Source organism: Molothrus aeneus, chromosome 1 (assembly GCF_037042795.1).
Source record: "Molothrus aeneus isolate 106 chromosome 1, BPBGC_Maene_1.0, whole genome shotgun sequence".
Classification (NCBI taxonomy): domain Eukaryota; kingdom Metazoa; phylum Chordata; class Aves; order Passeriformes; family Icteridae; genus Molothrus; species Molothrus aeneus.
The window spans coordinates 43,678,720-43,700,404 of NC_089646.1; the positions used below are offsets into that span (position 1 = coordinate 43,678,720).

Consider the following 21,685-nt stretch of genomic DNA (forward strand, 5'->3'; position numbering starts at 1 on the left):
TTTCTATGAACTTAGTTTGGGGGAATTATTTTTGTAAAAAATCTTATTCAAGGTATGCATATTTTCTTAAAAATAAGTATATTTTCTCTGATAATAATTCAACCTTAATTTGATTACAGAAAGCACAAAAATGCCACGTATGATAGGGAAACAAAGAGGATTCCTGTAAAATTGTTTAAAGTAGGTGTCTTTACTGACAATCCCAAAACCCTAAAACCCATTAACAAGACTTTAGTGACACCTCAAACAGATCTGGACAAGTCTCCCTTTATGGCTAACTGCTTTGGAAATGAAATCAAGAATACGGAATAGGAATAAGGAGTGGGTTTCATAAGCTTGGAAAAAAGCCTGTGGCTAGTGTTTGGGAAAGCAAAAAAAACACCAACTTCCTGGAACAAATTTCCTTTTGGAAATGGTCCTTGAAGTAGAGGTCTGCTGATAAGTAAAAAAATATCCTAATTTCCTATGATGAAGAATTTATGAATATTTGTACTTGGATGCAGCATGCTTCTTGAATTTGATCCAAATCTCTGTTTGACTCCCATAAGGAGAATTATAAGAAAGATGACTGCTGTAAATTGCCACGATTCCAAAATAACGATGCAGAGCTCTGCTCCTTTAGCATTACCCAACAGGACCAAGGTCTTGTGCAAATACATTGGATAAGGACTTGTAAATATAAGTTAATATATGACAAAAGTTATGTTAATATCACAATTGAGCTTATCTTTTGGGCAGTAAAGTAGGAATCTTAGCGTGCGAGCATTAGATTTTATCAGTGTATCTTTACATGTATCAGTTCAAGTGTAGCAGTCATCTTCCCTCAGCTAAATAAGAGAATAACAGAACAATAACTACACTCAGTACCAGCTTCTTTTTTATCCTCAGACTTGTAAAAGGGTGATTTTTACTACACTCAAAACATCCTACATAGCTGGGACCTCCTGCTAGATCTGTCAGCAACAAATCAGGCTGCCCAACACCGTGACCTGCCTGAGAGAGTATCTGTCCAATATATCTTTCTATTACAGTTCCTTTATGCACATTACACATGCTTTCTGCTGTATTTCCTGAAGTGATGAAAATGTCTTCTGACTACAGACCCATTTGCACTGCCAACCTCTGAACATTTCTTCTGCAGCAGGGTACACTCTCTGATAAGAGATACAGTGTTTGGCAATAAGCTGGGCTTAAAAATAGAGGGCTGGAATCAGCACTATTGATCTCTATAGATGAAAGCTTCTTAATAACTGGTTGTAAAGCGAAGGAAAAGTTTACTTTCATTTTACAGAGACATTCTTTCTAACTACAAACCATGTTTCTACCATCAAGCTACAAAGTATCCCAAGAATGCACAGCATGATGTTACCAAGGCTTCCATTAGTGCCTGAAATTATCAGGTACATCACACTACAGCTTTTTGTTATCAAATGTGTGCCTAGCATCCCAGCTTCCCTCCCTCAGCAAGTGCCCTTTCAAATCACAGTTGTGTCATACTGCCTGTACACAGCACGAACTCAACAGAAACACCATTAATATTAGGACAGCGACAACAACAATACACGTATCAGGAGAGTTTCAAGCAATCCCAAATCCACTACAGTTAGAAAAAATGGAAATCTGGGAAAGTCCAAGGAATAGGCCTCCTCTGTTTCAGTGGTCTGAATTAATCAGATTAGGACTATATGAAGAGATTATATGATGCATGCAGAAAGCAAGGGAGAACAGAATATCTCCCCAGCAGGCTGCATCCTTTTCTTTCAGTGACCACTGGAGAATTCATTTTGGCAAACAAAAACACATCTCACAACCAGTCTGTGCTGAGGACTGCTGGAAGAAGAGTGGAGGAACATATGTGGAGAGCCAGTTTGTGAGGATGTTGAGGTAGAACCAGTGGGTTATGGATGCAGACAGCCATAGGTACAGAGACGTAACAGTGGCTTACCCTGGGTCCCTGCAGGTTGAAAATTGATAGGAATGAGTTTACACAATACTGTGGATTTGCCATTGAGGGGAACAGTAATTCAGGGATCTCTGTGGTTGACAATATAATGACTGTTCCATTTCTTTTATGTCCTCACTGCCCATCCTTGAAGATGACCTTACTTAAGCTTTCTGTAACCAATTGTTTATTTCATTTTAGTAAAATGAAATACAGTAAAATACAGTAGAAGCCACTATCCACTTTAACTCATTTGCCCTACCACTTTCAAACTTGTGTTTTGCAGCCTACTAATAGGAAATCTGTGACAAGTAAATAAAAGGCAAGCAAATTCCCATAACCCTTCGTTGCACTAAGAACCTGCTCTTCCATTGGAAAACAGTTATGAAGAATCAGAGTTTGAAAAGCTGTAATTTAATATGTAAATCCCTGGATACTTTCTAATGGTGGCAGTGCTCCTGTTATTGAGCTGGAGTTGTGGGAAATGCCTATTAACTGGTTTTTGCATGTGCCTAAGTAGAAAAGTCTTTCAAATATAACCTGTTATTGAGCTGGAGTTGTGGGAAATGCCTATTAACTGGTTTTTGCATGTGCCTAAGTAGAAAAGTCTTTCAAATATAACCTGAAGGCATTAATGTCTTTCTGATAATGACCTTGAATAAATTTGATAATTGAGTTCTTCCAGTCATATTTTAGGGAGGAAATGTCAGAAAAGATATGTTAAAGGGGCTTCCAGTGACTGGGAAATTTCAGACTTCAAGGAGGAATGTGCATTGCTGGTACGCAGGGTAAAAGAAGAAGTAGCCAGGTAAGGCAGAGAAGTAATTACACAGTATGCTTTACATGAGGGAATACAATTATAAAGATCTTTGTCCACTGCAGAAGGTATTTTCTTCAAAACCAAAACAGTCCTCAGTTCTGGGTCTATCGAATGAGTTTGTGATGAGTATGGGCAAAGTCCATGTTTAACACTTCAAAAATCTGATCTGAACACAAGAAGACAATCCACTACTGTCTATAGCTGCTGCTAGAACTTTCTGGTACAATTAAAAAAATCTTTCTTTTTTTGTCAAATCTTTTTGGAAAATGGAGGCTTGCCTGAAAGATGTGAAATGGAACATGTCAGTATCTGCTACTTTATACGTGGGAGCAGAAATAGGGCAGGATGCTACAGGAAAAGAAAAGATTTCCAGAAGAAGAATATTACCTTTATGCATAAGATTTTAGCCCTTTAGCTGGCATAAATTACAAATCACATAAACCAGATTGGAACTGAGCCACAATCTGTATTCCTATGCTATGGGAAAAACTGATATATTCATTATCACATTATAGTTAATTCATATTACATTATATTAAGTATATTAATTTTCAGACACATGATACAAAAAAGATCAAACCCACACATCATTTAATGTTTCTAAATTTATTAACTGGAAATACAAAAACCTGTATTTCTATTTATGAAGAGCCCTGCAAATCCTTTTACACCCTGTTCCTTGAAGTGAATAGTTTCTGAATACACTCTAAATTAGAGCTGTGACCCCCTGTAGTACCATCTTACTTGGTAGCTATGGCTGAGCTATGAAACACCAGCATTTACCCCAGGCTGACAGAGAAAAGTCCCTGGCTGGATCTCACTGCGTGTGACTTTCATTATGGCACCATTTCAGGGGAAACAACTTGCTTTAACAGGGGACTCATTCTGGAAAGGAAGGCTGGCCCTTAATACATTTTGCAAGAAGAACTCAATAATTTACCAAGGAATGGCATGTAAGAATCATTTCTCTGAAAGTAATGAATTGGTATCTAAGGGGATTCCTTTTCTTCAAAACAAGTTAGAGAAGTAAGACACTTACTGTAAACTGTATTTGGCAGCCTCCCATGATATAATCTAAGAAAGAATGCATCTTGTGTATCTGCAGACAAGAAAGCAAGACATTCAACTTAGCTGTGTACTGATAAAACATAGGAAAACTGCCTGAAAAAAAAAATTGGAAGGAGAAGAGGGACCAACTGAAAATAAGGTAGAGTCATTAAATACAGTTTGAGACAGAAACAAAATTAGAAACGGAAAAAAAATTTCTAACCTACAGAAAGGAAAACAAAAAAGCAGAACCATCATCTCAGTGGGAAGTCAGAGAAAATTTTGCCGTTTGTTCAGGAGAAACAAGAGCAATGGTGTAGATATAAGGGAAGTATGACAAGGGATACACACAAAGTTGGAGAGTATTTAGCTGTTAGAGTTTAGTATTGTCTTTTCCATTGTACAAGAGTGGGGATAGGGCAAGAGAAATGAAACAAGAGTTGAGGACAGTCAACTTGCTTTTGAGATTCAAGTCCTTGCCTTTACTTTTTGTAGGGGATAGTTTCCTTTGCTATTCTACGGGCTGTTCCACTTTGTTCCAAGGAACATCGAAATGTATCACTGAGAGCTTAGTAAAGAAACAGTCAAAGAGCAAAACATATATTTACCTTGCACTGGTTAAGGATGACAATGCCTGAGTTCTTGTAGTTCTTTTTCTTTGCTTTGTACTTGGGATTAATGCATTCCCATTGTACCTGTGAAAAAAATAGCAGTCATTCTCTGCGGGAAAATTTTATGTACAGATTGAATAATTAACAAAAACTGCACTGCCCAATTTCCACAGTTGACTAAATCATTACAGACAATGGTGCACAGAGAGGAAAAAAAGAAGAAAACTGTTAACTATGCAGAGAATAGAAAAAGGCCCAGGGCAAAGATCAGTCTTTGAACATATACATGTGGACATGGCACTGAGGGAGACATCCAGATTACTTTGTTGCCATCTTCCAGTCTTGGAGTTTGAGGTGTTACATAAGCAAGATTGAGGATCTTTTGAGAGACAAAAAAGGAAGGAACTTAATACAAATGAAAATACTGGAGAGAGTAACCTGATGCATTGTATTAACTACAAAACTGTTGTCACAGTAGCACTGACTTTTGTATTAAACTCATGATTATAAAAATTCTGGTCAGCAATCATCTCACTTTCTCCTTTAAGTCTGATAGCAAAATAAAAAGTTAAGAAAATGAGTAAAATGTTCACAAAGATGCAGTTAACTAATGATAGATTTGAAACTTATCCATAAGAATATATTAAAATCCCTTTCTGAAATTTTTTATAGCTTTCTTTATAGTCAATTTTACAGCACAACAATCCTGCCTTGTTACTAGAATACATCTCATTCTTTTCATAACATCTTCCAGGTTCTTAATAATTTCCACTTGAAATGCCTTCCTCTGGTTTCAGGCAGAGTGATAAGGCCAAGCCTTCAGACCCTCACCTCTAATGTTTACAGTATTATTCATGCCTTTTACTGCAGGAGTAAAATGTACATTTGTACATACAAGTGCCTACTGGCATTTGTATATACAGATTTTTATCTCTAATATGCTGTTAATGTGGTTAATAACATTACTATTTCCCTTCAGGGAGCTGTTCTCAAGTGTGGATACAAAACATGTGATACTGGGTAACAGAAAGAAATAGAATTCCAAAAGGAACCAGAATGATCTATTATCTAAAAATCTCTATTATGACATTTTGAAATGAAACACGTCTTAAGTGTTACAGTGTTTTTCCTACAATGAAAGCCTGCCTAAGTGTTACAATACTTTGTCTACAGTGAGGTACATATGTGATATATTTTAGCAAAGTGTTGGAGCACCAAAACCTGTTTTTACTTTGTGCTCAGCCCCAGAAATTTCATCAAGCTTCAAACCACTGTCTAACAGCAATTATTTGGATGTCTCTGAAGTATTCTAGACTCAGAGATTTTGTCAAAAATCAAAAAAGAGAAGGCAAAACATATGGCTTTGGAGCAATATGAGACCATTTCTGCACAGCAGAGGAGAGCTATCTTCATCACTGTGAAATGGAGACAGGCGACAGAGTGAAGAATAGGAAAAGACAAAAAAACTGCTCCAACTGCAGGAAGCACATCTGCTTGCTCTCCCAGCTAGCCTACAGCTCAGTTATTGTATTGGGAAACAGATTTTCCAACTGAGAAGAAGGGCAGATACTGACCCTCGTGTTCAGGGGAAATCCTCCGTAAACATTTTTTCTCTGCTCAAGAGAAGCAGTCAGGCTCAAGAAATAAAATCCCTTCTTTTCTCACCAAAGAGAGTGCTCTGTAACACAACACTGGAGTGCAATAAGCTCATATTTGGGTCTGAAAGCAACGCAAAAGCACTGCCTAATCTCGATAGGTTGCTGTCAGGCAAAATGGTTTAACACACAGCTGTCTGCACACTTACTCAAAGCATTTCTATCAAAGAAATCATGCTGTCTGTATTTCATAGATAAACTGCAATATATCAAATAGAAAGAAAAAATAGGAGACAGGATTTGCATTCCTCCCTTTGACACTGAAGTACACTGGAGAGGTGCGTTAGCTTTCCCCTGAACATCCAAGGTGAACACCCTTAATTCTAGCACCACTCAACATGAATATTTTTTCAATCTGCTTATTTAAACAAGGCCTGACCTATATGAAGCCATATACTATGCATATAATTTCTCTTCTTAGGAAAAGGATTATATAAACCTGAAAAAAGAAATTTCCATAGTATTTTTATGGAAGAAGTTTATAACAAATAAGGACCAAAGTGGCATAAAACATAACTTCAAGAGAGAAAATAATATCTCAGGTTCCCTTTGCTAGCTGTAAAATGCAATTATCAATGTTCACTTACTTTGCAAAGCATTTTGAGATGTATGGATAACAATCTCAGTAACTACTAAAGCTCATTAAAATATTCTATGTGCAAGTCACTAACATTATTGGTTTATGTGGATAATACAGCAAAGGATAGAACAGACTAGAAAATTTACAGAAAATAGGAAAACAAAAGGAAAGAACAATTTTGCACTTATTAAATCTGTTGATGATAGTATAACGAAGGGAAGGGAATAAGAGAGGAGAGATAAGACATTTCCCAGTTCATAGGCTTAAAAAAAGCCAGTAAGACTGTTCTTCACAAAGCTCAATCTTCACTTACCCACCAAGATCCAGCTCTGGATCCTTGGCAATTCCCACAGTTGAAGCTAAAGATACAACAAGCATCATTTGAAGGAAATTCCCTATACAGGTCTTACTGTTTATCCAGCTTTTATAATGAGAACAGAATTCAGGATACAGCTCTAAGCAGGTGACTAATAACGAGAAACAATTCTCAAATATTTTGCTTGCACTGTTGAGGCCAACCTCAATTTCCAGTCTGTTCCTACATTCCCAGTATTGATTTGGTATCTGACATTGTTTTTTATCGATCCATTTTTGCTCTTAAATTAACTTTTCAGTGGAGAGGAAACTAATGCAATAGTCTGCAATCTGACACTAATGGTAAACATTGTGAAGTTTGGATTTGTCATTCTGAAAGTCACTTAGCATTTCCTCCAAATGCCTGACAGCTCTGGGCTGTGCAAGCTCTTTCCCTATCGAACAACACAGAGAATCTGAAACAAAAAGAACCTGGTTTTAAACTATCTACTGTTAATTTAAGTAATGCTGCAGATGTTGGTAATGGACTCCCAAAACTATACTGTGCTGGTGTTTATTTTATACACTTAAATTTAAACGACTGTGTGGAGAATTTCTGAACAAGCTCCATTCAGCTTCTTCACCCAGAGTCAGTGAACTAATGCTGACACTTGGAAGGTCCCAATCCTCTTGTGCCTGTGATGAGGAGACATAGATCCCTCAGTGGGAGACATTACTCTGCACTGAAGGATACTGTCTTTCCAAATACCCTTACTCCTTCTCTTACAAAACCTTCAGAAGTGAGAGAAAAGCAAACAATGCAACCACTTAGGCCACACACCAGCAAAGGGAAGTGGGGCTGGCTAAATGAAGGCAACCATTGCAGAAGCAAAATTTGGACAGTATGTGGCACAAGCTATTCAGAGAAAGGACTGAAGGTGTCAGGAGAGTTTCATGTTCCCCAAGGCCAGACAAATGACAGCAGATGCTTTCTCTGGGACAGTGCTAGCACACAATGACATCAGGTAGGCCTGTGAGGAAAGGGCTAGAGAGCTTTCATTGCTTGTTGTATGCTTGTGGCATAGCTTGTGTTAGCAGTAAAATGTTCTCTTGCCTCCCCTGCACTTTAGTTTCTCTCTTCTTCCCTCCTGTTCAGCCGATGCAATGAATTGCACAGTTTGTGAATGACAAAGGAGGCACTGCAGTCTAATGGATGGGGCAAAACCCCCAATCAATAGCAGGCAGCATTATATCCTGCACTGTCTCTTTCTGATACCTCAAGAAAAACAAACCACTTTTGTGTGAACTGAGTCTCCTCCCACATGGAAGGCTGCTTTTTTCCTGCCATCCCTCTAGGCAAGAACACAGGACAGTTTTTTGGTTTTTTTATCTTTCTGTCCAGAAATACATCCACCAAGAGAGAAGAGCTGCCTTTAATCACAATCAGAGGTTTCCTCTGGAAACTTGCCCCCAGGGAATGAAGTGGAAATTAAAGCATTTCTTGTTTCGCCAGCATCCCCTGCACTTCTGAGGCTGTACCAATGGCTGCCTCCTGACAGGGACTTGGCAGGTGCCTGGTGTGGCTGCACCCTCTGCTGCCCTGTCTGGGGCCAGGAGCAGCTGCTGATGCTGCAGACAGTCCTGGGTGAACTGAGCTGTCTCCTGATAAAACTGGAATTGTCCATAGGTGTCAATAACACCTTGGCCCATTACCAAGAGCTTAAAAGTCTCACTGTGCAGAGTCATCTGAAGAGCTTGCAGATGGAAAAGCCCTCCCAAGTAACACCCTGAACCTGCGGGAATGTCAGTGGAGATGAGAAGTACAGCAGGATCTCTTCCAACTCTTTCTTTTGTGTGTGTGCAAATGCACACGTGTCCATTTTTTATGTAATACAGGAACAGATTTTTCCCTTATGTAACTCCTGTGCTGCATGGGGATCCAGGTGATTTCTTGGACTTTTTTTCCTCTCAAATCCCTCTGGCTTTATTGCCTTGATTAAAAAAAAAAAAAAAAACAACAAAAAAGGGATTTTTTCTCATTAGTAGAGGATTCCTTCTTTCAACTGTAATAAGCTTTAATAGCATTTACATTTATGTAATCTCAAGCTTCTTCTTGTCCTGTTTAAATATGCTTGATAGATTAATATTAGAACACCTTAGAAACTGCCACTGTACACACCTATTAAAAACATCTTATATGTATTCTTGGAAGAAATCTTAAGACACAATAAACTCAGAGTACTTATTAGTATTTCACTTAAAAAGATAAGGATGAAGTTATTCTTATTGTGAGGGGTTTTTCTGTGTCAAGATTATGGTGAAAGAGTAAAAAATAAAGTTTGAATGGTGGAAAGTGTTGAGAGGAGACCTAGAAACCACAGAATTACACTTTGGAAAAGACTTCTAAGATCACTGAGTACAACTGTTAACTCAGCACCACCAATTTCACCATTAAACCATGGCTCATGCAAGGGCTGCTTCAGATGTGCACTTGAACAGGAGGATGTCTTTGTGCCATTTTCTATTGGTGGCCAGTATGAAAACAGGCAAGATGTCAAAACATAAGAGTCTGTGACCATAAGATAATTTTTATGGAACAGAAACACATGAAGTTATTATCCTGAGGTTGTTCATGATCAGAAAGTCTCCTTAAAACAGAAGACCAGCAAGTTTTCCCAGAATTCAGTCCTCTCAGTCATGGAGAAGCACCTAACACTCTGAAGGAATCGTAATTCAAGATTTTTAAATCTCACCCAAGACATACCACATTCAGAAAAGAAATTCATAAACAACTTATGCCACTTCTGATCAAAACAAGTGATCTCATTAAAGTAAGGAATTTTCTCTTCTCTTCACACAATACTAGTTCAACCACTCAGAAAATACAAGTGCTAGATTCACAGCATTTATCTCAATGATGCCTGGTCTCATACATGCATTTCTGAGAAATCTCACAGCCAAGGCAAGCCAATAAGCTCATCTGAGGCTGACACTCAAAACTTGGGATAATCAGTACATAGCCCAGGGATGGAACAGTCTTAGAAGCAGCACCAGGTCCTGTAAGTAAGCAGGTGACACATATCCATTCTGTCCATCTCAAGCAGTTCTGTAGCAGTTGATAGATTGGCCACAACACAAAAATATCTTTACTTTTAGAGGGGGAGGTTGAAGAATGGGTCAGAATGCTCTGTGCCTTCTGAAGGATGAACTATGTACAATTAAAAGGCAGCTTCAACATCATTGTCAGCTCCTCCAGAGATGAGGTGAGCTGGTGAAATGGTGAGAAGCACTAGCAGCTCACACCACACAGTCCATGCTGCTCACCAGCATGAACTGTGGTACTCCCACTCTCACTGCTTAATGCATCTGTGACAAATTGTGCTGCTGATTCCAGACAATACAGACATTGCTGATGGGCAGAGATGGAGATCTGTGCCACTGCTGTAGCCTCCTTCAAAACCACACAGATTTGCAGCTGAAGCTTAATCAAAGTTCCTGGATCCCCTATCAATGATGAATGTTCCTTCCAATTCTCTTCAGTTTCCTGGGAAAGTGAAAAACCCTGGCTGACAATCACTAGGGTGTTTTGATTATCTTCTGACAGAACTACAGCAATGTACTGTAGCTGGCTGTAAAGTCTACTGCACAAAAGAAAATATAACCAGAGCAAGAAGCTTCACTGCATCTCCTTAGCAAATCAACTAGGGATGCCAGACCTGAGCCCTACTCTTTACTCTAGCTTCCACAGCATCTGAGATGAAGTTCTAGCCTTTGGCTCCCATCTCGACACTGTTGTGATGCAATGTGAAAGAATGTTAACACCAGGGGCTGGAGGATGTAGTTTTATTCCTCTGACTGAAAGGAGTACTACATGGAAAACAATATTTTCTGGTCTGAGGCTATGAAAGGGTCTCTTCTAGGAAAAAAGAACTATGTTTAACCTACTCATCTCTCCACCCACATGTAATTACATTTCTCTGATATGGCCCTCCTTATCAGAAATAGCTAGCAACACACCTACTTGAAGGTAAAATACCTTTCTTCTCTAGAATTTTCTCAAGGTGCACTGTAACCTCTTTATTCAAAGTAAACACTCCACTGCACATGCTTTTTCTTCAGGGAGGCTAAAACTAAAGAAAAGAACTGACAACTGCTAATCACACTACTTAATGTTGCACAAAGGATGTTGACATAAACTATGCACTGAGATGTTTTTATGGGGTCCACAGACAATGGAATATATTGCCTTTAGCAGCAATAGTTCTTTCTGCAGAATAGAGAAAAATGAGATAGGATGAGGGAGGGACAGGGAGGAGAGTGAAAGGGAAATTGCATTCTGGCTCCAGCCAAGTGACACGGCTTTCCACACAACTGACCTCTCCTGTGCAACATGGGATCACAGTATTGTTTTCCATAAGTACCTCATCTCCACCAGGACTTGCTCAAACTCCTACTGCTTGTTCTTGTCTGTTGTGCTATTAGTGCTCACCAAACCCTGACTGCATCAGGGGCAAGAGCCATCTAGCATGTGCATTTATATTTTTGGACCACAATTTATCAGCCACTTAAATGACTAATACTTACAATCTTATCCACTCAATCTTGTTTTCCTTTAGAATAAGCTACAAAACAAGGATTAGAAAAGAGGAGAAAGGAAATTGAGTCCCACCTTGGTGGCAACTGTGTCCCATGAGAATTACTTATAGCAACAGCAGGATTTTGCAGGTGCAAGCCCACAGAATAACTTCACAGCCACAACAGAGTGAGAGGAACAGGGAAGAAAAAAGGCACAATTCCTAGGGCATGTGGAGGAAGATTGCAGGTAAAAGACAATCTGCAGATTGGCAAATGGCAGGCCCATAGCAGAAGTAAGATTCACGCCAACCACAGGGCAAAATTGAAACATTTTGGGACAGCACTCTGATACTGCAGTGACAACCTAGAACAAGAACTGACAAATGGCTGCATTAACTTCTTATGCCTCTGAAAGAGTAATCATCCTTTTTGCTAGCTGAGGATGAAAAAAAGCATACTATTTTTCCATCAGAATAAAGTGCATCTTTTATCCTGCAGAGCCATTCCTGGCATTCTGGACAACAAGGCTCTTGTTTTGGCCAACAAGCTGTCTCCTGGGAAGGACCATGATGGGGTTTTAAGACACTTACATTGAAAATACTCACCCTTTACCACTCTTACACAGGTATTTAGGTACTTGAGACAGGTACCTGAGACACAGGTATTTGTATACAAATTTGGAGTGTTGCCACATCGCTGACCTAGTTAATGTTATTCATTCTGGGATCTGTTTACCTCCTTATTTCCACTGAAATTTTGTTTGATAAAAGTTTTGATCCTCTGACTTGATTTGAGAGAGCAAACAGGGTTTCATTTACACTCAGGTTGTGTTCACAAGGTATTATAATGGACTAATACATGATTGATGCACATCAGCAGTATTTTACACACATGAGCAGCATTTGCCAAACTTTAGTGTATTCTAAAAACTTCAACAGTAAACATCTAGAAGAGCCATAAATGTTTCTTGACCTATGGCATAGACTGACTGCTTACCACTTATCAAACACCTTCTGACTCTGTGTTAGATTTTTGCTAACACATTATAAACAGAACCTTAATAAAAAGCCCAGATAATTAGCTTATTAGGCATTTGTGTTTGGGGTTGAGATCACAACAACAGTGGAACAATGAATACAAATTATCTGCAGGATCAACGTTTTTAACTCCCCCTCAGAGAATTTATCAAAACTAACACCTTTAGAAGTAAGTAATCATAGAAAATTATGATTTCTGGAATTAGACATGCCAAATCACTTATCATATTAAGTAATTACTATCAACTGCAATTTGAAAAGATCAGGCTGACATAAAGAAGTGAAATTATTGATAAGCTAACAATTTCATTTTCCCTTAGGGCTGTAAATCATGAAATACTTAGAAAACCAATTTGTTTCATATGATGGGTTCTAGTTAAAGCTGGCAGCAATGAATGCAGCATGTGAGAAATGGAGAAAGATGGAGAATGACCCTCACCCAACAGAGGCCTTTAGGCCAGCAGGGAAATGCTTTGAGGAGCCAGAATGGGCATTTGCTTTGCAGCACAGCACCTCATGGAAACCACGTGCTTGGGCTCAAAGGAAATAAATCTTAGCAGAAAGAAATGTCTGTGGAATGGGAACTAGGAAAAAATCTTAAAGTATTTCAGGCATAAACATACAGGAACAAATGCTCTTTTACATTTTCAGATTACTGTGCCCAGGTAACAGTAAAACCTGTGGGAGAGATCAACACAACTAAATTCTGGGAAATGATGAGGCAATGCCACCTGCTTTATGACAGGATTGTCTAGGGAACACTGCTCTACAAAGATTACATATTGAGATTGCTCAGGTGGTTTCCACTTACCTGTCTTCCCTCCATAGCTCCTCGCATTTCCTTGAAAGTTGAGCTAAATTCTCCAATGAAGTCATGCTTTCCATTGGAATCCCAGTCCCAAACTATGCACTGGGGAGATAATGAGGAAAAGAAAAAATGAGCACATTTTTCTTCAGACAGAAAAGAGTTTTTATTGAAAAACACTGCAGGAGAAATTATGATGTACACTGGGTGGAGTGTTTTATCTTATACAAAATCACAAGACATATTAAAACCCTATTCTTGTTCTGATCAAAATAAAATGGCAAGTGGAATCTCAACACAGCTTGCTGCTGATAGTTCTGTGTTATGGAGTTTGCCTAATGAAGCCTGTATTTCAGAAGGAAAGGATTTCTTGTCTGCATCATTTTGCAAGGTGTGAAAATACAGGATTATGTGTATTTGCATATTCATGGTCAAATGGTGTCCCGACTTACCTTGCTGATGTGCTTTACAAATACATATTAATATTCAAAACCCTGTTTGCCTTGGGCAAACATTACTTTTCTCATTTTTACAGTCAGTGAAGGTGAGACAATAGTTACAGACATCATTTTTTGAAATGGCTTTGAAATTATACACATCAGTGTTTGGTGCCCATATCTTGGCTGTTTCCCAGTGTTGCTCAACAGTGACTATACAAACCAAACCTCACTGGTAGTCTTGCCTAAATTCATGCATAAAGATGAATAGCTCAATGAGTTTAGCTTTGAGAATTTTATGTCACAGATTTTTCTAAATACAACTCAGCTAGCCAAGACAGAAGCACACAGCAATAACTACAGGCTTTGCTAAATTGTAATTTTAAAACTGCTCCAAGAACAACAAAGGGGCTCACAGCTTTAAAGAGCAAAATCCCAAATTCAGTCTTATGTTCTCTCTAGATAAAGGTCACATGCATTGACTGAATCTGGAGGCCTTTATTGAAAATGTCCTTCTAAAAAAATACCTTTTAGGGTTTTTTTAAAAGCAGAAATGTGTCAAAGCCATCAGCCCTGTCACATGAGGAGTGCACTGTTATAGCACTATCAGATGGGTCTGAGAGTAACAGCAGTGGGTTTTATCTGCCTTCTTTGTCTCAATGAGGCTCAGTACTTTTGACGCAGCACTGGTGGTCAGACAATGCCAGAGGATGAGCAAGGTTTGCTCCTCGAGGCTCCTCAAGCCAATTGAAGTTTGCTTGATCCGAAGGGGCACTGTGTTCACTCAGAAGGAAACTGAAATCCGTGGATGGTCACTAGATTTTGAGTTTTAAATATTTCAAAAAAAAAGCACTTAATTAAAACAGACTTCCCTGTCTACCAGTTATGCTTTCTAACCAGCCCAAATAACCCAGTCAAAGCTGGCAGGTGGACATTCTCTTTTCAGGGTGTGGAAAAGACACTAAAAAGCTTGAGATTTGAGCCATCCTATCACCTCCTATTTTAACTGCCTTCTTTTTTTTTTTTTTTTTAAATGCAGGAATCCCAGACTAGAGGAAGATCTCGTGTGTAATATGTGAAAATATTTTACTCTAAGACTTGGGGATACTTTTGTTAGCAGTTTTGACATTTAGGGGGTGTGTAGATGGAAAAAAGGGGAAGTTCCTGCATGTGTTTATTTATAGGCTAAATTTCATACAAGAGCAATCAAATGAAAGTGGGTTTCTGATTCTGATAGTGGTAATAGTGCCTGGGAAAAAACTAGACACAGTATTTTCAAGACTAACAGTCCTGAAGTATTCTTTTGGATTACATCTTCCCTAAAAATTACTCTCTGTTTCTTATCAACAGAAAGTTTTTAGATGAGCTGGTAACAAGAAATAAATCCAAGAAAAACTAGTTTAATTTACAAAAAAAGTTCCTGAAACCAATTTTGTTTCATAGAACTTGAAAATTTCATTTTATTTTTTCTGTGAAATTTCTTGATAATATAAAAAGCTTATTTTTTATTGAAATTATAAATATTTAATAGAGAATGGATTTCACAGGTAAAGCATTACTTAATTTCTTTTTTTTCTGTAATGGTTGCAAAAGCTATTGAAGATCTTAAAAGTAATATTAAATAAAAAGATTTGTCAAAATGCCATAGTAAATTGCTACAAATGGGCAAAAAGTGTAGTTTTAGTAATGCTGGGAACTTTGAAAACAATGTTTTTGAAAAAGTTATGATTTCACAAAGAAAAGGAAAAAAAAGAACCCTTATTATGAAATTATCCAACCAGATTTCCTTTTCAGGTTCTGTCTTTAAACTCACTTGGAGCATAAATACAAGAACAGACCCAAGGTTATCAGAGTTGTTCAGGAAAAGGTACTTTGAAAAATTTCTATTAGGGTGCTGACTCTTACAAAGAGGGAAAAGCTCTGAGTGCTTATTTGTGGTTAGAACTTTGAGTGGAGAGGAGCAAAGTTAGATTACATATGAAATGTCCACTCAACTGGGATCCAACTGCTTTTTCTTTCAAGCTGGAGGTTTTCTAACTTTAGTTTTTAGAAAGCCAGATGGTACTTTAATCTTCATATTGGCTTAATGGAAAAGGCAAACAATTACAGTATTATCTCAGTGCCATTTGTTCAATTACAGCTAAGGGAGAAAGGGGATTCCTGCATGTACATCCATTATGACTTCTTCTTTTTCCCCCCAAGTTTCACATCTGGCTGTAGAAATTAATTGTTACTGTCTGAAAAACATGTTGTACACAGTAATGATCCTGCATTTCAAATGTATGTGAAAAGCATTTCTGAAACATAGAAATAAACTGGTCCAGACATTTTTATAAAAACCCACTCAGACAGATCAAATAAGCAGGAAAGGATCTTTGCAAATAATCCATAATCCATAATCAGGTAAAGACCACAGATGATAACCAAACCAAAGCATTATTTCCCTATGAAATACTTTAAAGGGTTTTTTGGTCTCTCTTCAAATCAAATCCTCCACAATGTAAATCCTACTTTACCTTTAGGCAAACCTTAATGTGTTCTTTGGATCTCTACTCCTCGAGGTTCCTTAAGTAGGTGATTAACAGTATACCTACCCTCTATTAAAAGTCTCATTAATTTAAGGAGGCTTTCCATACACTTAGTTTGAATGCTGGTAAATCAGTATTCAGATAACTGATGAAAGAATTCAGTCTCCTACCTACAGCTTACAAGCTCAAATACAGGGAATAAAAACCTCTGCTAATGCTTCATGGTGCTGGAATAGCACTGACTGGAATGATGGAGAACATCTTTCCAGTCAGTGCTATTCCATCAGCCTGCATGAACCTATCTTCCTCCGTAAAATACCCACTGAGTGCAGGGAGAGGGGGCCCTATTCTATCCTTAATAGAGCTAACCAGTAGACTGAGTTAAAATGACATCAGAGGATCACTTCTGGGTATCCACATCTTCATTTCTGCAGCTCTTTTAAATAGAGCAAAAGGAGAGATTTCTTTCCAGGCTGAAATGGAACACTTCACTGGAGAAAGGTCCATTAAAAAAAAAAAATATATATATATATATATATATATATCTCAGGTGGATGCTGATGGAAATTTTCCCTGGTTTAATTTCAAATTTTTTACCAAGATTAGATGTTGCAAATACTCTCGCTACAAAGGGCATTCAAGAAAGATTGCATTGGCACTGGAGCTACAACAGCACAGGATTCTCTGGCTGATTTTCCTAATGCTTCCCAGAAGATGACAGCTAGACTAATCTTGCTACTTCTGCATGAACAAGAACTCACTTGCACGATTTCTGATTTTATTGAGACTTTTCTCAAGTCTCAATACGAGAGCCAACAAAATTCCAGTACAATTGTCATAAAATAATTCTTCCCATAGTCATCATCCCAGCTAGCTTTAACTATAAGAACTAAGTAAGAGAAAAGACTGGCTACAGTAAGCATGTGCTTGTGTGTCTGCAGATACTGAGGTTATTTTCCCTATACACCTTCTGAGAAATGCTTAAAGTGATTTGTCCCCATTCGATTTTCACAATGAGAGAACTATTACATACAGCACCTTTGGGTATGGGTAATGGAGAGATGGGGAACTTAACAGTGCAATTTATGAACAAGCCCCAGACATGCTCTGAAGGTTAGTTTCTAAAAGACTGGCAGTGAGTCTCCTGACTAAATCCTATCAGGAGGCAGCTGACAGCCAGACTGTGGAAATGTACTTCTTGAAAATAATCCATTCAAGTTTCCCTCAGCTAGCCAGACACTTCAGATTATAGCATGCATAAAGACAGTAAAAAAATTGAAAATTCCCAGTCTTGCCAGCCTGAGTTTCTCCAGCTCTGTGTATGTTCAAAGACAACTATGAAAAGTTAGCGTGGCTTGTGCCAGCACTGCCTTGCCACGTAGCTGGAGAGGAAGAGTGTTAGACAGCCCTCCTGACAACTTAAGAGCTTACTTCACTTAAAACACTTGGATAACTTGTGACCGAAAGATACTGGCTTGGGTGGGAAAGAAACCCAAATCCCTGGCCCACTCTCCAGCTGCTCCATGCCAGCAGAAGTGCCAGACAGACAGAAAGGCAGCAGTCTCAAGCAGTCACAGGCAAGTCCCTTGAATAGGAGGCACCCTACCCTGATCTGGCTCTGATCTAGTTCATCTGTTGCATCAAAAAAGGAGATTTTTCTCAGTGTTTTTACTTCAGTATGTGTCCCCTGACACTTAATAAGGAGTGGAAGGGATACCTTTCAAGGAAGAGAATTCTCTTTGTCCATTTATTATCTGTTGTGTCTAGCTGTTCGAATTCAGGACATCCCTCTGGATTTCCTGAATTGCTTGAACCCCTGCCAGGGGACTCAGAGACCTTGGCACAGAGCCCAAGACACCTGTGACCTTGATTATGACCCATGGAAAAAATTACCAACCTTACATGAGGATCTGCAAGCCACGAAAGTCTTAGTAAAATAATAGTTAGTTTGTCACGGGGTGAAAAATAGATTTTTTTGGGGTTTTTAGAATGAGGGTTCAGGAGGCAAGATGGAGGAATCTGGGTGTGTCCAGTCTTTCTCCTTCTTGGCCTCCATCTTCTGCTGTGATGGTGGCACTTTTGGATTGGTTTAAGGTAGAAGCTCACTGTCTAACATAGGTGATAGGTATTGGGAAGTTATTGTAAATAATGTACAGGTAGTTTTTAGTGTAAAAAGATAACACCGCCCTGAGGGCGGCCAGTGTGCCTCTGTCTGACCTGCTGAGCAGACCTCAGCAGGCCAGTGAAAGAGTTTTATAGATAAGAAACAATAAACAACCTTGAGACCGAGAACTGAAGAGCTCTGACTCCTTCTTCAACTGCCAGGCTGGGAAAAGAGACTCTCTAATGCATGTCAGGGTCACTCTGACCAGCAGAAGTCCCGAGACCTAGCTACGTGTTAGGGTAACAGTACTGAACAAAGTGGCTAAAATTCTGAACAGGAACTGCCTTGGAGGGCTCTTCCTTGCATTTCTGTGAAACAAGATATGTTGTGGCTGGGCAAGAAGGAGAATGCTCACTGTTGGATTTGAATGGAATGAATTACAGCCCAGTCATTACATTTTTACCAATTAACTCTAAACTAAAATAACACCACAATAATTTTTATAGGTAGAGTTTATATGACAGTATGTTTCAAAGAAATGAGGTCTTAAGACAACATCAGTGACCTGCTCTACTTGTAGCCCTCTGAACTGCAGGAGGTATGTGGTGGCAAAAGGCTACAAACTACTGCTTCTTTAGTTCATCCTCTAGTATCACTGAAAACTTAAAAAACCAACCCTAACCAAACAAACAGAAACCACAACACACACACAAACCCCCCCCCAAAAATGCCCAACCAGCCATCTCACATCCCTCTCCTCCCCTCAAACCCCCCACCAGATAGAGAAGGTGAAAAAAATCTCAGAAAAAAAATTACTTGATTATCAAAATGATCTTTCTGGAACAGTCTGTCTCTCATCAGGGTAATTACTACTTGATAATGAAGCAAATATCCTACTGTATCTTCCTAAATTATCCATACCCAACTTGGAATACCTCAAAAATGTCTTTTTTATAGGAAGACCTTTATCCACTACTTACCCATTCTTCCCACCTGGGTATAAGAAGAACTACGTAAAACCTTCAGTATAAAAGAAAACACTTCAGGTTATCCTGTTTGTCTAGTTGTGATGTTCCAAAGCCAAATTCTACATTATAAACAGCACAGTACAGAAATTTGTTTTTTTCTGATGTATATGTGTCGCAGACATCTTTCATGAAAAATCCTTTCTTAGCCTTCTGATCATGGAGTCAACATTCTCGTCTCTTCTTCATCCTGAAAACCCTTGTGACCACGGTCACATATATGAAATACTCCACTCTTTTCTCCATCCAAGTTGGTCATCACAATTTTATCTTTTCAGTAGTTGGGCTTCTCTAGAAAGTGAAAATAAACTTTTAAAGTCTCATTTCCAATTTCCTCTGAAGTTGGCCTCCAGTGAGAATAGTGAAGCAACTGAAATGAACCAATGTTTCTTGCAAGTCTCTCACTGGCTGAAGTAAAACCTTCTTCAGAGCAGTGAAGATAAAATATTTTAATTTTTTCTTCTCAGAGAGATTAGCTCAATTCTTCAAACTAAAATACTCAAAACCCCCTGAACTAATGGAGGAGAAAGAGTTCATATATTATGCTGTTAGAATATGTGCAGCTTCTATGTTAAGCTGAAGTAGAAGCAAATTTCAAAGTCTTCTCCTTGCCTACAGAGCCACTTTTTTTTTGAAAACTACATCTTCTATTCTTCTGAACCAGAATGGACTGACACCAGTTCAGTCCACCAGCACAGCTGAGGTTGCTCCTTCAACGTTAGGTGAAATACTGGCTCCATTGCAGGCAATGAGACTTTTCATATCATCTTCAACAAGTGCCAAGATTTCATTAACACCTTTGTGCCTCCTGTATATAATTGGTGGTAATTGAGATGTTAAAAGTTTATAGTGTTTATAGTGTTCTACTGGACACTTGAGACACAAACTCATTGATAGCTTCTTTTTGGTTAATGCCAAGAGACTCTGCATTGCCTTTGACGTGCTGCAATAATTATAGCAGCCAAGACAGACCCAAAACACAAAGAAAATAATCTGCCTGTGTATATAAACACATGGGAAGTTTGATTTTAAAACTATTTGCCTGGAGAGAAGAGTGAAGGGGAGTTCTTATTTTTCTACAAAACGAGGCAGGTACTCTGACTCCAAATCAAAGTGAGTGAGTAATTTTTGTTGACAGCTGTGATATGGCACCTGTCTGAGTCTACTTCAGTTCCTGAAAAGTAAAAGTAGAGACCATATACAGAACCACTTTCACTGAACCAGCCTCTCTACACCAGCACTAGAGGTTTAAGTACAGCAGCAGTGGCTCAGCAATGACAGGAATCCTCACAGTTGGATGTTGCCCTTTCTTGACAGCTTATAGCAGGTAAGGATCATCAGGGTCATTCCAAAACCAATTACTTAAAACCACAGCTTGTTGATTACCCTTATTTGTATTACAAAGGTGCCTAGGAGCCTCAAACACAGATCTTTCAGTGCTGACTAATGAAGCCTACAGATATTTCTCTGAAACAGAGAAATATGATACAATAAGTTAAAAATTATGTGAGGGAGAACTTAAAACTGGATTTTCAATGACTCTCTAGGTTTTTCATGGTGAAAACATAAATAAGCTTCTACTTAACAGTCTAGGTTTATGCAACAACATCCTCAGTATATTTACAAGCAATCATACAGTAACTAAACAGGTTCAGCATGGACACAAACCCATGCACACTTCCATTTTTGCAGATGAGACCTAACATACATATAATGTGCTCTGTCTCTACCTATAGCTCTTGGTTTTCCATAGGAAACATGGTTTAGAATATTTTTTAATGAACATTTAGAATTGCTTCATGTTTCTCAATTGATTTCTTGTCCACTTTATACTAAAAAATTTCTATGTTTGAAATCTCTAATGGTCTTCATTTTAGAACTTAGATCTGTGTAATTGTACTACACTTTCTTTATATTAAAGATTTCCATGTTAATAACACTTTTTTTGGGTATGTCCATCCAAAAACACCCCTAGCAACTTAATATGCAACACAGAAATTGGGCAAGTTTTTTAGTATCCTGCTTTTGGTCATGAAGACTTAAATTGTCCAACAATTAAGAGAACAGGCTGGACTATTTTTCAGGTGAGTATAAAATGGTGATTTTCCATGTCAATCAACCAGATTTAAGTTTCTGAGACTGTCTTTGGCCTTGTAGTCCACAATGTAATGTGCAACATTTTTTTCAGTTATAATAAACAAATAGCAAAATGTAGCAAGAGCAAA

The 21,685-nt window shown here is 38.4% G+C and overlaps 1 protein-coding gene across 2 annotated transcripts in view; it reads right to left on the reverse strand.

Moving 5' to 3' along the window:
- CPNE4 (copine 4) overlaps positions 1-21,685 on the reverse strand; it is a 229,349-nt gene that overhangs the window by 40,687 nt on the left and 166,977 nt on the right. For both annotated transcript variants that reach the window (XM_066555959.1, XM_066555953.1), the window contains 3 exons: positions 13,373-13,471; positions 4,418-4,504; positions 3,802-3,861 (listed from right to left, as the gene is read on the reverse strand). In XM_066555959.1, the coding sequence (XP_066412056.1) occupies positions 3,802-3,861; positions 4,418-4,504; positions 13,373-13,471 (246 nt within the window). The remainder of the gene's footprint in view (positions 1-3,801; positions 3,862-4,417; positions 4,505-13,372; positions 13,472-21,685) is intronic.